The following is a 14,937-nucleotide window of genomic DNA, read 5'->3' on the forward strand; positions in this document are numbered from 1 at the left end:
ATTCCACAAAGATAATCAAATTTTATAAAAAAATAATAGTTTCACAAAGTTAGTCCATCTAAAAAAGGAATGTTAATGCTGTCAGAACACCTTCTAAGGAAAACAATATTCCTTCAACTAATTATTGTTGGAATGGAGAGAGGAGAGTAAAAGAGAATAGAAGTGTAGAAGGAGAGGGAGAGTAAATGTGTGTGTTAATTAGTCTAATTTGGAAATTTTGATTGAATTATTAAAAAATTATGATTTGGTTTAATTTGAATTAAAGAACTGTTTAATTTGGTTTGAGTTAGTATAAAAACATAGCAAACCATTAATCATTTTTTCAAGTTCTTTAACAAAATGCTCTAGCTTTGTTATTTTAATTAATCAACCTAATAGACAAAATCTCAGTTCAACACCATCACAACCCTAATTTATTAACCTTCTGCCCTAATTAGACTTTCATCTTCTTCTATTCACCGTATTTTTGTTTACATGGGCATTTAGAGACAACTGTTCCACAATCCTCAGCCACACAAATGATGATTGCCCTTGGAGCTGCCAAAGGGCTTGCTTTACAATGCTGAAAGGCCATAACATGTCTTCTTGTTCCTCAATGTTCATGGTCTTGGAATCTTCAGGATTACACAACCAAGCTAGCTCTCTGATTTTGGTATTGCAAAAGCTGGACCACAAGGTGATGAGACCCATGTATCAACTTGAGTGATGGGTATATACGGATATGCTGCTCCTGAATATGGAAATACTGGTATGCCCTCATTTTCACCTTAGAAATACTTAATTTATCAGCACTGTTTTATCCTAAACTATATGGGAAGATAACCATGAAATCTTTAGTTTGATATCTTTAATCAATTAGGATGGCATTGATAATAAGAACTACACGACAGAGAGGTGGCATAGGATTCTGAGGTGTGATGGTTCTATCTGATACAAACTGGATGATGTATAACATGGCCCATTTCAAGGTTCTTCACTGGATGATACAAACTTTCATAATTATGAGAAAGGACAATGTAGTTAATGGGAAACAAGGAATCTGATAAAGAAAAGAATAAGAAAATAGCAGGAGAACAGGAGTAAGAAAATAATGACTGAACTGTGAAGCGATAGAAAATATGGTGGCAGTTTGACACATTTGAAAAAATAACAAAGTAAAGATTAAAAAAAAAAAACCATCGATGGAAGGGAAAGTGAGGTTTTGAATTTGAGAGAAGTTTATCATGAAATTCAAAAGTAAAGTGAGGTATATTGAAAACTCCCAAACCTCTTTTATTGTTGCATGAAATTTAGCCTACGGTTGGAAATATTTATGTATTGTATTCTTGATGAAACCAAAAGGGTTGGTCTTATTGGGAGCTTTTGCTTTTGACAACGGTAGAATTTTTCTGTCATCATTGATACCAGGCAATTGACACCCTTCATTTGATTCCCGAACATAAATGGAGTATTGGACAATACTGAAGAAAGACTTTCACTAAAGCACATTACTATGTTTAGCCTTCTAACACTTTTCAAAATCAATTGGATTTGAATCCTTATTGTCTGTAGGAATATATTAGAGCTATAAGTGTAAAAATCGAAACTCATATTATACAAAACTAATTGGTTTATGTTAACGTCTATTTTACTATACTTATATATCGCTCACTTATATTGTTTTTATTATATGTGTGACTCTTATTTAGTTTCTAACATTTTTCTTCGTTTTTATTAAATATGTGAGTTTTATTTAGTTTCTAACACCCTCCCTCGAATATAATCATTATAAATTGTTAAATACTAAGATTACGTTAGACTATTAGACCTACTTATGTGATTTTGAACTTTGATACTATATAAGAATAAATTAAACTTATAAGTCTAGATATCAAAACTCATATTACTTAAAATAAATTAACTTATATTAAAATTAATTTACTATAATTATATATTACCCACTTCTATTATTTTTATTAAATGTTATATTCGGAATCTCTTTCTTCATTGGTCAAGTTATTCAATTGGAGTAATTTTTCAATTACATCTACCATTAAAATCGATCTAGGTCCTACGACCGGTCCCTCAACCCCACTTCAGCTTCTAAGGGCTCAGGCTTTGGACACTCGACTCGACCTGGGTCCAGACACCCCCTCTGAGGCCTTGAGCCCAACCGGAGGATTGGTCCAGGCTTTGCCGGGGCTACCTGGGGGGGGGGTGGTGTGGCGTGGGTGTGTGTAAGTCAGAGAAGTGAAATGACATTGGATGCGTTTGACAGACTTGAATTTGACGTTTCAGATTCTAATGTCAGAATGATTATTCTGCACTGTAGCAATCCTCCGTATTCTTACTACTGCCCACCACCACCACACCGCCAACCATGCCATTTTCTCTATTTATTTTTTTCAAGTGTTTGTAATTTTATTATATTTATTCATTTGCCAGCTTGTAATCTACTAGAATCAACCAGGCTCTCAGATTCCGAGGACATTTTTCAATCATTATATGTTTTCTTTATGCCTTCTTTCTCTCTTTAGGGTAAGAATCAATTCTAAAATGTATCGAATATCAAATTAGACAGATATAACAAATTCCAATCTGCAAAAAGTCTAGACAGCAGTCAATATTGAAGGTTTTTTTTTTTGGGGGGGGGGGGTGTGGGGGGGTTGTTTTGGGTGTGGGTGTGCTAGAGGGGTGGTGACAAAGAGAGCTTCCTTTGGAGTTAGTTGGATAAGTGAAATTTTGAGTTTAATAATCAATTTTATAATTATAGAAAAGTTAAAAATTAAATCTTAAAATATCATCAAAATATTTAAACTCTTACTTGTATATTTAAAATCTTATTTTTCTGTTAATCAAACTTCTGTCTTATATACAAAATCTAAATTTCATCTCTCTTTTTATCTTTATAATCACAAAATATAGGGATGTCAAACAATCATATTGGTTTTGTAATCATTTTCTAATCTCTATGTACTTAGTTGCTGTACATTTATAGATTTAGTCTCATTATTGAACATTTTAAATAACTTAGGAAGATTCCCATCTGGGTTTTTATTTAGCAAAGCTTTGTCATTATTTTAAAAATTTTCTCAATAAAATTGTTCTTTTTTTTTTTGCAAAAGTTATTTTTTAGGAAAAAAGTTGGGACTTAGGGATTGATTGCCGATAAAAGGATGGATTATTTTCCAGATGAGACAATGGAACACGTATTTGATTTCATGACATTACATTAAGATCGAAATGTGGCATTGTTAGTGAGTAAATCATGGTACAAAATCGAAAGAACGAGTAAACAAAGAGTCTTAATCAGAAATTGTCATACGATCAGTCTGGAAAGAGTGATCACCATATTTTGAGTGACGAACTCAACAACCACTATAATATAACATCTCTCAATCTAAAACCCAAACTTTTGAGACTATTTAAAGATTTTACACTTAGCCATTAAAAATCTATCTAACATACAAAAGTTATCATATACAGATTTTAATGAAAGTAATGATAAACTTTGACCACCTATGTACATAAACCCTTGTCAGCCATTCAATGAAAATCAAAAGATCGAACCAATATACACTGCTAAAGTGTTTTCTGTAGCTTTAGTGCTTTTAATAATGTGAAAGATTCTCTGGTGGGAAATTCTCAGTAGCCTAAATAAAATGGTGGTCCATCAACTAACTTTTCATAATTCTCATATATGGTTTATGAGTTGTAAGCAGTAAGCTCTCTCTCAATGCTCATTTATGCTTCAAAACCCTTTTCTTGAAACATAGCTGCACAGCAAGCAGTATGCCTATCATTTCTTCATTCAGTATATCAATGATACAAATATGTGTATAAATATATAATTCAAGTTATAACTTTCCAGACTGTTTGTTTGTTTGTTCCTAGCGACTCTGGGGGAAGAAACCCAAAATGGGCATTTGAATTGTTATATTTAAGCAAACTTCTGATTTAGTTTCTCTCTCATTCCTATGAATTATCAAAAAGGTTTGCTTACAAGATTTCAAAGAAACTTATGAACATGTGACTGGTTTATCAATTCTTTAATTTCTTTTCTTCTTTTGTGGCAACAAATGAAGTCTTCCATGATATGGCATGTAAAACAGACTCCAACTTGACAACTACCTGTATTGGAAGAAGCCTCATTGAAGCCATGTTTAATTTATAAACCTAACATTTTCAGTGTTTAGGTTTTTCTTAAGAGAGATAGCCATATGTTGAATAGACTAATGTGATGGGAAAATATGAAAAGATCTCCAATAGATCACAATTTTGAGAATTGAAGAAGAAGATATAAGAGATTTATTTTTATGTAAATCTCAACAAGCTTGTCCACCCTATCATTGAACGTTACTAATCATAATATATATTTGACATTGGCTAGTAATTTGAGGATTTTAGCACTAATATCAAAATGACTTACATGGTAGAACTTACTACTCAAATTGATTCAAATGGGTTGCTGTCAAAATGACATATATGGGATAATTAATTTATGATATCATCAAAATCTTTGTCTTGAAGGTCTAAGTAAACAGAAAAATTCTAATATGACACCCTTAGATAAATCTTATATCGATAAAATACGGAGAAGATGTTGAGTTTATCTGTATATCTCATATTATTTGAGGATACATTTTAGTTTACAAAATCTAGAAATAAAATTATAATAAATTATGTATAAAAAATATACAGTAGCTTCACAATTAATAGTCTATCAGACTAGAGATATTAAACTTAAAATATGGCTTAACATCAAACTATATATATATATATATATATATATATATATATCTTATCAAATATTAAAACTGAACCTACTTAAATCCTAATATCACCTAACTAAATACGAACTGAACCTAGCCTGCGTTATATATACAAGTACAGACATGAAAACTCTCAACATGAACGAAACCATTACGCATTTTGTATGAGGCATTTATTAGCATTGATAACTTTCTAATTAATTTATTCATTTACGTACAAAGCTGGTTAAAAATGTTTTGAAATTTATTTTACTCTAAATAGCTACGATGAAAAGTCATTGACTGACAAATACAGCCAACGAAAGTAGCTGAGTTACTTGGAAAGCAGTGAAAAACAAACCTAATTAAATAAATAAACAACGTACTTGAGACAAAGAAACATTGAAGAATAATATAGATCCATGTCCTCACAACATGTTGAGTTTCAAATCGTCTTTCTTTTGCTTCCTGAGCCCAGACTTCATTGGAGTAGTCTTTCACTTATCCAGAAATGAAGCCCTTGACATAAGACGCTTATCAGTAGCCTGCATGAATTCAACGCAAATGGCTTATAAAATATTAATGACTCGAGTCGAGGCTCCAGCAGTTGCTTTCTAATATCAGTGGCCACAGAGGAAGAAAAATTTCCACCAGGACATCTGGTGCTAATTGAAAAATCATAAACTTTTGTTAACAAAGTACTGAGGTACTTACACTATCCATGTTAACTTGGTTGTTGGTCTCCAGCATCAGCCCAAAATGGATATGAGGAAAGTGTGCCCACTAGAAAACACAAGTAAATATGATGAGCAATGTTACACATATCTATTACAAATGAATACATACTTAATTTGTGTCATTATATAATAAAGTGTTATTTGATCATTAATTCAAAATTACTCATAATTTTATTGAAATATGATAGTTATTAGTAACAATGAAATTGGTTTTCAGATATTTTTGAGTTCAACAACGTGTGTGTGTGTGTGTGTGTGTATGGACCACTTACATTCTTTGCAGCAGTACTGAAAGCTTCCCTGTGGCTGATATCAGGATTATTAGCCTTGATCCTCTGAATCTCCTCTCTGCATTACGAATTTTGCAGTGGAAATTATAATCTATGATAAAGATTTCACGCAGAAGACATTGAATTAACAAGAAAGAAGCAGATTACGGCTTCATTACTTTATGAACTGATTATATGCAGAAGGTACTCGCTGCCTCTTCTCGGGAGCTGAAACGCATAAAATTAACGGCACATAATCATATACTTATATAAACTTTAGCCACATACATACATATTTATATTTAAAACCACATTATCCGAAAATATATGGTGACTCACGTTGATTTACAGCCCTTTTTTCAGGAACATTATGAGTTGGTGGTCGCAGTGATATCTTGTTGTTACATTTGGAGGAGGAGCCCATGTCAACTCTATAATCTGGCGTGTAGTTGGGGCCCTATAAAATTGTTCAAATTTGATTAATGTTACAACTAAAAGATGCATGTGGAATCATCATTTTGCAAAGAATTGAGGGTAATATGCCAGTATTCAAGAAAGGAAAATGAAATGGGAGAAGTGACAACTCTTGTTGGTGCGATTGCTTCTTCTACAAAGAAGCAAGACATCTCACTGAGAGCCTTAAAATTTGCCATCTTAATTCAGGGGAAAAATTGTAGAGGTTTATTACATATGCTAGCTCATCTGGGTGTGTTCACAATAATAGGAGAGAGAGAGTTGAAATGATGTTTTATAAGAAAAAGAAAAGAGAAAAAAATGAACCGGCATAGAAGTGACTGAATCGGTTAGATTTGTAACATCTGAATTAAAGCCAGAAGCATATAAAATCTCGTTAAACATTTGCAGAAAGAAGGGCTTCAAGATCTAAAAACCTCAGTTTAGCTATGGTTTGTTTCCAGAGAAAAAGGACAAATGCCTTGAAAAGAAATCATAAAACCTAAGAAGCCTCACATTCATGTCAATCAAATCAAGCTACTATTCTTCAAAAAAGAGGCTCAAGAATGTAAAGTAGCCCTAGTGGGTGGGTAATAGGGGTGCTGAAATACAAGTACAACTGTGGCCGCAAAACCCAGCTCTACAAAAAGCAATAAAATAGGTTTCCCTTATGGCGGCTGCTAGGTATCCCCTCAGCACAACAACTTCAGAGAGAAATGCTTTGAAATACTCGATCTGGGTTCGTTTTCCTCAAAAGAAGTAGACCCAAAAGCCCTAGATTTCTGAGGCTATAAATGCCCTAAATGTAATACATAAAAGATTTCGTTAATATTTTATTATATTTTTGCCATAAACTATATCACCTGAACATCTTGCCATGAGAGTGACTGAAATGCAGCTGCCATATTCACGGACCATAGATTGGTGCAGTGTCCGCATCGGACTGTCACGATGTCTAACAAGTTGCTGCAAGGAACACTCACCTGCGAAACCATTAATTAACTTAGAATAACAAATTCTCGAGTTATAAAAAAATTAGGAGCCGGGAGAAAAGTCCCAGATCAGAGACTAATCAATGCTTTTTATGGGTGCATTGTGGATTTCATTACGAAATAGAGAAGTTAAAGATGGAGAGCTAATCTGCAGTAAACAGCACCAAGTTGAAGCTGGTTGTGGGTGTGTTTGTTGTTCAATAGTTCTGTGTTTTTGGAAGGTAAAGATATGCCACACACATGTAAATCAACGAGTCATGTAGCTGTCCTCGTCATCTTAGTGATCAAATGCTTGTTTTAACGTTAAAACACTCTGTAGTTTATGAAAATAATTCAGTATTACGGAAATAATCCGTCTGGACCTTGGGGTATGACTTTCTTTTTTGACTGCATAAGGAGGAGGAAAAAGAAAGTCTTAACGATGGAGACCTGACTGTAACAAAATCAAGAAACCTCAGAGAGAAAATCAATAAATTTCAGTGAAAATAGCACGAGAAACTGATCACAGAAGCAAAGAGTAGCTTTCATCATGATCTAAAATGTTGTTTATTGTTAGGTGTCCATGGTGAAAGACAAAAAAAAAAAAAAACCGACAAGAAAACGTTAGTGGAGGGCTGAAATAAACTGAAAAAGCAGATCCCACTAAAGAAAGAAGAGAGTTTGCAGATCAGATACCGCAAGAACAATATTGCAGAAGTTGCAAGGGATGTAGCAGAGTTGCTCAGGACCAACATCGATGCAGCTCGACATGTCTTTCAGTCAAATTAACTAATAATAAAAAGAAGCCCGTTAACCCAAGAAGATGAAGAAGAAAGAGAGAAGAAGCAGGTAGCCAAGGAAGAAGGAGAAAACCAACAACACTCCCGACCCAAATAGGAGATAAAAAGGTACCTTTTATTCTCTCTATACCCCTTCCTTTGAAACCGGGCTATGTATGTATCACATCACAACACTTAGTTAAAAACCTTTATATATATGCATATATATCAAAGAATAGGATTCAAATACTTTTGAGTGAGAGAGAAGGAGGGTAAAGTGGGATCAGTGGTGTCCACTGAAGGCAGCAAATGCTGGTACCTATAATAGTAAAAAATAAACAATTTAAGAATGATATTATATTAGGTTTTATTACTGAAAACCGGGTATTCGAGGTAAAGAGATGAATTAAAAGGGTAGCACTGAGGAAAGGGCAATAAGGAGAAGATAATAGAGTTAGGGTTTTGGAAGCATTAACGATAGGATATGCAATCTCTGAGTCCAGATGGCCTTGTTTTTATCATGATGAAATGAGAGCGACCACTCTCTCCTCACCTCTCTGCTCTGCTACACCCACAGCGGACTAAGGGGGCGAAATTTTTATCTCTTCCCTTTTTTTTTTTCCTTTCTACTTTTGTCTATATCTATGTGCACATTTACAACTTTTACATCTATACATTAGAACGTGGTGAATTTAATTGTTGTGTTATTTTTCAATTGAAAGTTGAAGAATGCTTGATTAACTCACTTGTTAACCATCCTAGATTCGAAAACAACCATAAATGGTACAGCCTTTAATTGAAAAACAAAAACTCATCAAGAAAGAAATGAAGGGAACATTTCTCTATGTTAAAAGAGATGTAAGGGATGTGTTTTATAGATATTCAACCGTTTGTGTTTTGAATAGGAAAGGCTAATGTCTACTGGCTCGATTGAGAGTCCATTAGTGTTCTTGTATTGAAGTACTTATAATTAATTGCATAATATTACAGGTATGGAAGACGACAGTCACAATACAAAGAACCTCACAAATAAGGACGGCTGAGAAGATGAGAAAGATAGAACATTATTAGGGTCTCTTCTCTGTGGACTTACCCAACTTGATAACGGATTCAGCTCGGTGCTTTAGCTTCCGTCTCTTTCCATGTCTGCTGCAACAGATAGTGTCATCAGAGGCTTGGCTAATTTTTTTACATTTTCTATCTTATATTATAATCATTATATTATTTAATTAGGATATATTGTGCGACAAAGAAACCAGTCATCTTTTATACATAGGGAGAGGGGGAGAGAGAGTAAAATCAAGGCAGACTCCCCGAGGCAAAAAGGGGAACACATCCATCAAACTATTACATTCGTTTCCAAAAGTATTAATTGAAGTCTATGAAAGTCCTAATCTTTCCGATTCTCTTTTTATAATAACTAATTACTGAATTAAGGGAGAAATGTTCATTCTTAAGTAGAGATATAAATCTATGTAATATATGTTCTGAAAAGTTAATTAAATTAACCATTTTGGGATTTATATATATAACTTTAACCAACCCACCAAGAGTTATACAAATATAAGCAAACATGATTATAAATATATAATCAAATATGAGTGTGGGTGGGAGAGAGAATTTAAATACATACTAATATAAAAGAAATAAAGAAATGAGTTAATAAATAAAAATGGAGAGAAATTGATGGAAATGGGAGAGAGATTGAGAGTGGTAAGAATGTAGGAGAAGATAAGAGATTAGAATGTTTTGTGAAGATTGAGAGGGTTTGAACTTTGATGTGGGGGAGAGAGAGTGAAGGGGGGTTATAGTTGTGGGTTGCACTGCCCCCAAACTAGGGTTTTGATCAAGCTAAGTTGAGCTAAATCAAGCATTATTATGTATAAACTCTAATTGATAGGATAGATACAACGTTCAAACTTGAGATAAAGATTGTTCACTCAAGCTTAACTTAAAAAATTATATTTAAATCTTATAGTTTTCATATATCAATTACCCCATTTTCAAAGTTTGATGTTGGGATAGATGTATAATTTTAAAAGATGAGAGGCTAATATGAAATTTATCATACTAACATATAAGATATTAGCAGGAGGAAGGGTTAACTGTAAATTTTAGAAGCTAAATGTGTAATAATGGGGGTTTAACTGTTAAATTTAAAACTTTTATGAGTTTATTAATATTAAGCAGCTCACCTAGGTTCGCAAGTTCACCAAGTCTAAAAATAACAAACTCAAACTAAACTCAACAATAATCAAGTCAAGACTTGTTCGCAAGCAAATTGACTTGTTGTGACAATAGTCAAGCAATAGTCAAACTAATCGTTAAAATAATATACATTAAAAAAATGTTTACCCATTAAAAGTATCTCTCTTGACATTATGCTAACATTATTTGAGATACAATTTTTCCAAATTATCTCTCTTGAAATATTTTTTAATTATTGGTGGTCAAAACCTCAATCAAGCTTTCGTTTGAAATACAAATAGTTTTTAAGATACAAATAATTTTCCTTTAAGATCTATCACTACTTTTAGGTAAGGTTATTTAATATTGTGATAGTCCATCTTTATTATCAATAACCTTGGTTATGATAATACTTTGGCTATCGATGCTTCCAAAATGGTCACCTAATGTTCTTATCTTAATTGACAAATACGAGAAAGGAAAAAAAATGGTATGCAAATTATACAGGTATAATACAGTCAATAATATATTTCAAAAAATACGATAATATTATAATAATTTTAATATTTTTCATGAATCTCGTATTAAAAATCAATATAACAATTCAAATATAAAATATTTAATTAATTATTAAATCTAATATAAGATAATACATAATAAAAATTCTTTTGTATAATAGCTAACATATCAGTCAATTGGGAAAAACAAACAAATTAGTTAGTTTATATTTTAGACTTTATATCAAAGTGAATCTTTGTACATGTCATATGGGAGGAAAATACAAAATTAGGATGAATAATTAAGGAAGAAATGTTGTTGAGTTCATTTTTGTAAATAATTGAAAATAGAAGGGGCAATTTTGTACTTTAAATTTAGCCAAAAATTCAAAAATATGATAAACGTAAAATATAATGTATAATTCACATTTAATATGAAAATAGTGTAAAATATATGTTTAACATATTTGAGATTTAAAAATTCTTTTATACATATTTAATACTTATATTTACTAACTAAGGTTCTAACAGGGTTCTCATATCATCAAATTTCATTTGATTCTCTCATCAAGGTTTAACCTTTCTAAAGATATTTATCTTAATCATTCAAAAAAGTTTAAAAGAAATGTCATCTATTAATTGATAATTCATGATACAATATAAAGAATCTTTGCTACCTTGAAATTTTATTGTCTTTCCAGACTACTAAGGAGAAAAAAAGAATTGGGTCAATAGAAAAATTTTATTAACAATTTGCTTGTATAGGTTGGGATATGTTTTTCTCTAAATCCTTATGTAAGGAATTACAAAAGAATTTTTTTTTTTTCACCAAAGATGTGAATTAGGAACAAAATAAATTGATTCTAGAGCACCTACTTTAATATTGATGACTTTTTTTGGCTTCAAAATAATAATTATTCTGCCTAATATTATTATGTAGATGCTTACTCAATAACTCTACCAGTTTATCATACGGCATGGCTAGATGAGTTATGACTATTTTTATTTTCCTTTCACATAATTCATAGTGTTGTTCTCTATTGTTGTTTATTTTCCTCTGTATCTAATCAATACAACTATATGTAATATTTTGATCTATGTTACAATGATGATGTGGTTTATTCTAGAATAAATAAATAAAATTTAAATTTTTTTCAAAATTGTCAAAATTTCTTTTCACATAAAATTTATATACCTCTAAAGTTTCGAAATCTTACACTTACCCGTTAAAATCTTCTTAAACCCTCCTTAACATTAAAATCAGACAATTAGCTCCTAAATACGCTAAACTTTTAGGTTCCCAAAATTTCACGCTATTAGCATATATAGTACTCTACTTAGGAGTATAAAAAGGGGTTCTTAAATGGTTTTTAGGTTTTTTTATGTTGGAATTGAGACTTGATTTAGTTCATAATAATAGAAAAGTGATGTCTCTCTTTCTATTTCTCTATCATTGTATTATGTGAAATAGACGTTGATCAAATCTTTATACACATGAGTGAAAAAGACAAATATGTTTTAAGAAATAATAAAATTATGTGTACTCATATTGGGTATATAAATGTGTATTTATTTATATATATTATCACATAATTGAATGATTTTGAATTAAAGATAAAATATTATCTAATAATGTGATAATACATAAATATTTATATATTTATATATCTGAAGTGGATACACATAATATTGTTCTTTAAGGAAACTGTGTTGTATAAGCATCCGAATTTTAACCTTAGTTTGTTATTAATTTTCTTTACCCTGCTACTAACAAAAACTTTTATTATCAGAGCTAGCTTACCTTGACTTATCCTCTCTATCTTTCTAGAATCTAGACGGTGGTCTCAATCTGATCATCTATTACAAGATGGCCGAGGGGTTAAAAGTTCAAAACAGAAAGAAAGAGTCATCATGTGACTTGTTTTTGAAGGTCAAATTACATGTGGGCTAGCTGTATCTATATATCTTGATGTGGATAGTTCCTCTATAGAAAGAGAGGCTCTACTTTAGTTTCACCACCCAGTACCCAATCAATGGAAATATGACTGTTAAAAGGAGGAATGACGTTGTTTTGCCTAGTTGGTTTGCTTGTCTACATCACAAAGTTGAAGGTTGTAGATCTACCGAAAATGAATTGCTTAGCATGCATGGAATTAGTAAAATTGGTAAAATATTAAATTTTTTAGACAAAAAACTTAAATTCGAATTTTTATTACATTTTTATGATACTTTGATTTGAATTACTGAGCTCAATTAACTCCAGATATGCCTCTGATGTTACTTTATAATGAGGCCCATTTACACAATGATTCAATTCCTACTTAGTCCGAGATTTAATAAGCATTAATTGCCTCTATAAATTTTCCTTAGTTAACTTACCCTAATTCTCTTTAGCTAAGATTCAAACATATCAACAAAGTAAGAATTCTAGCGTTGAAAATTATGATTATTGACAGATTTAATAATATGTGAACTTAATGATCATAAAGCAAATTTGGATTCCATAAAACAGTTGGAACACAAACTTCTTGAATCATAACAAACATACGCATGTATTTATATATTCAAAATAAGTACGTATGGTATTTCTCAACACACATAGATTGCATAATATTGAAATTAAAAGCTGAGAGATTTATACAAACTTGATTGCGTTATAGTTGAAATAGTTGTGCTTCTTGATTTGATCTATTATCAATAAGTAAGAAACTAGTATTCCTTCTAATGATGAGCGAAATAAAGATATTTTGGAATGGGGTTTCAATCGTATATGTATTTGGAATAAGGACCTAACTAGCCCCCTTTTTATAATAATTTGTTAGACTTTCTCGTTATAAACTCAATAAACTTAATAACTCACACTTTTATCATCGTAACTTAGTTTTATTAATTTTTGTTGGAGACTCAAATAAAGAAGAGTCTCACATCTAATAAACATAAATAAAATGAGTAGTATATAAGTGTTGTGGATTAGACCTTAACACAAGTCAATTGATTTTGTGTAACATGAGTTTCAATCTTCACACTTATAAGCTCAATATATATTTCCGATATGGTATCAGAGCACGAGCCAAACGGCGAGTTTAATAGCCTAAGTGTTCCTAGATATAAGTGACCATGCACCCAGCAAAAAATTAGCTGAGCCGAAAGACAGGTCTAACAGCCTAGGTGTTTGTAATTAAACGGGGTGTTGGAGATTCAAATAAAGAAGAGTTTCACATCTAATAAATTTAAGTAAAATGAGTGGTATACAAGTGTTGTGGATTGGACCTTAACACAAGCCAATTGGTTTTATGTAATATGAGTTTCAATCTTCACACTTATAAGCCGAATATATATTTCCAACAATTTTACATGAGACTTGTTTGATCTTCTTAACCAAACATTTTTTGGTGTCATTCGGTCTTTTCATAAGCCTAGCTAAAATGATTTGGCATGCATTGATTTCCCATTATTCTTTCTCAATGCATACATGGATGAACATGCTTACGTTTCAAATATTGATGTAAAATTAAGAACAATGTGTGTAATGTTAGCATGAATTACATGTTATTTGAGGAAGATAGAAGATAATTAATTATGCCTAATTAAGGCTTTTAGGTCTTCTTAGCCTCTAGTTAAAAGAACTATTATTACCAACTCAACATTTGATTTATGGTTAACACAAATTATTATAATCAATTTTATATTATTTATAGAGAGATGAAATGTGAACGAACCTTCTAACTATGATAGAAAACCTATAACAAATTGTTATAGCAATCATTCCATAAGTATTTTTGGTTGTTTCATCTATGTTTGTAGTGTGGTAAGTAGAACATGAAGATGAACCAGGTCATTCTATACTCAAAGATTAACGGTTAAGAGCAAAAAAGGCACTCCATAGACGAAATGATTGTTTTATTGAGGTGAAAGAATTTTGATCGTTTTTCACTTGCCAATTTTAGAGTTTAATTATAGTTGTTTTTTTTTCATTTTTTATTAGTTTCTTTATTAATCAAATGTCTTAATCTTGATATAATTTGGTGACGGTTTATCGTATCATTTATTTGATTGATTCTTCAATCATCTTTCATCCTTGTTTTGACGTCACACACTACTGCTCAAATCCAATTCAGCAATTTGTTAAGTCTCTTAATTTGATTGCCGCTACGCTACAGGCTTTTTGTAAGCCCAATCCTGGCGCTTTTACGTCTACTGGCATGTTATAAATATGTAATGAGGCCCAATTCTTTCAAGTGGAGACCATAACCTCAAGATCCATAATTAAGTTTGTAAAATTTCCCAGGCCGGATCTTGTAATGAAGTTGTGAG

The 14,937-nt window shown here is 31.6% G+C and overlaps 1 protein-coding gene across 2 annotated transcripts; it reads right to left on the reverse strand.

Moving 5' to 3' along the window:
- Nucleotides 1–4,974: 4,974 nt before the first annotated feature.
- Nucleotides 4,975–8,237, reverse strand: LOC123194461 (axial regulator YABBY 5-like). 2 transcript variants are annotated; one of them, XM_044607665.1, is made up of 8 exons: nt 8,073–8,237; nt 7,857–7,949; nt 7,053–7,172; nt 6,076–6,193; nt 5,916–5,964; nt 5,740–5,815; nt 5,445–5,513; nt 4,975–5,275 (listed from the first exon to the last, which is right to left on the reverse strand). In XM_044607665.1, the coding sequence occupies exons 2-8, from the start codon at nt 7,929–7,931 to the stop codon at nt 5,228–5,230; spliced, it is 555 nt and encodes a 184-aa protein (XP_044463600.1). In that variant the 5' UTR covers nt 7,932–7,949; nt 8,073–8,237; the 3' UTR covers nt 4,975–5,227. The 2 variants fall into 2 exon arrangements, with proteins under 2 accessions (XP_044463600.1, XP_044463599.1); XM_044607664.1 differs by lacking the exon at nt 8,073–8,237 and having other exon boundaries at nt 7,857–8,066.
- Between the last annotated feature and the right edge of the window lie 6,700 nt (nt 8,238–14,937).

Source organism: Mangifera indica, chromosome 13, assembly GCF_011075055.1.
Source record: "Mangifera indica cultivar Alphonso chromosome 13, CATAS_Mindica_2.1, whole genome shotgun sequence".
Lineage (NCBI taxonomy): Eukaryota > Viridiplantae > Streptophyta > Magnoliopsida > Sapindales > Anacardiaceae > Mangifera > Mangifera indica.

Excerpts from the sequence above, each read along its gene's own strand:
- LOC123194461 (XM_044607665.1), bottom strand. The coding sequence starts at position 7,931 with ATGTCGAGCTGCATCGATGTTGGTCCTGAGCAACTCTGCTACATCCCT. Across the intron at positions 7,173-7,856 it reads TCTGCAATATTGTTCTTGCG|GTGAGTGTTCCTTGCAGCAA; the intron begins GTATCTGATCTG and ends ATGGTTTCGCAG. Across the intron at positions 5,816-5,915 it reads GCATATAATCAGTTCATAAA|AGAGGAGATTCAGAGGATCA; the intron begins GTAATGAAGCCG and ends TTCGTAATGCAG.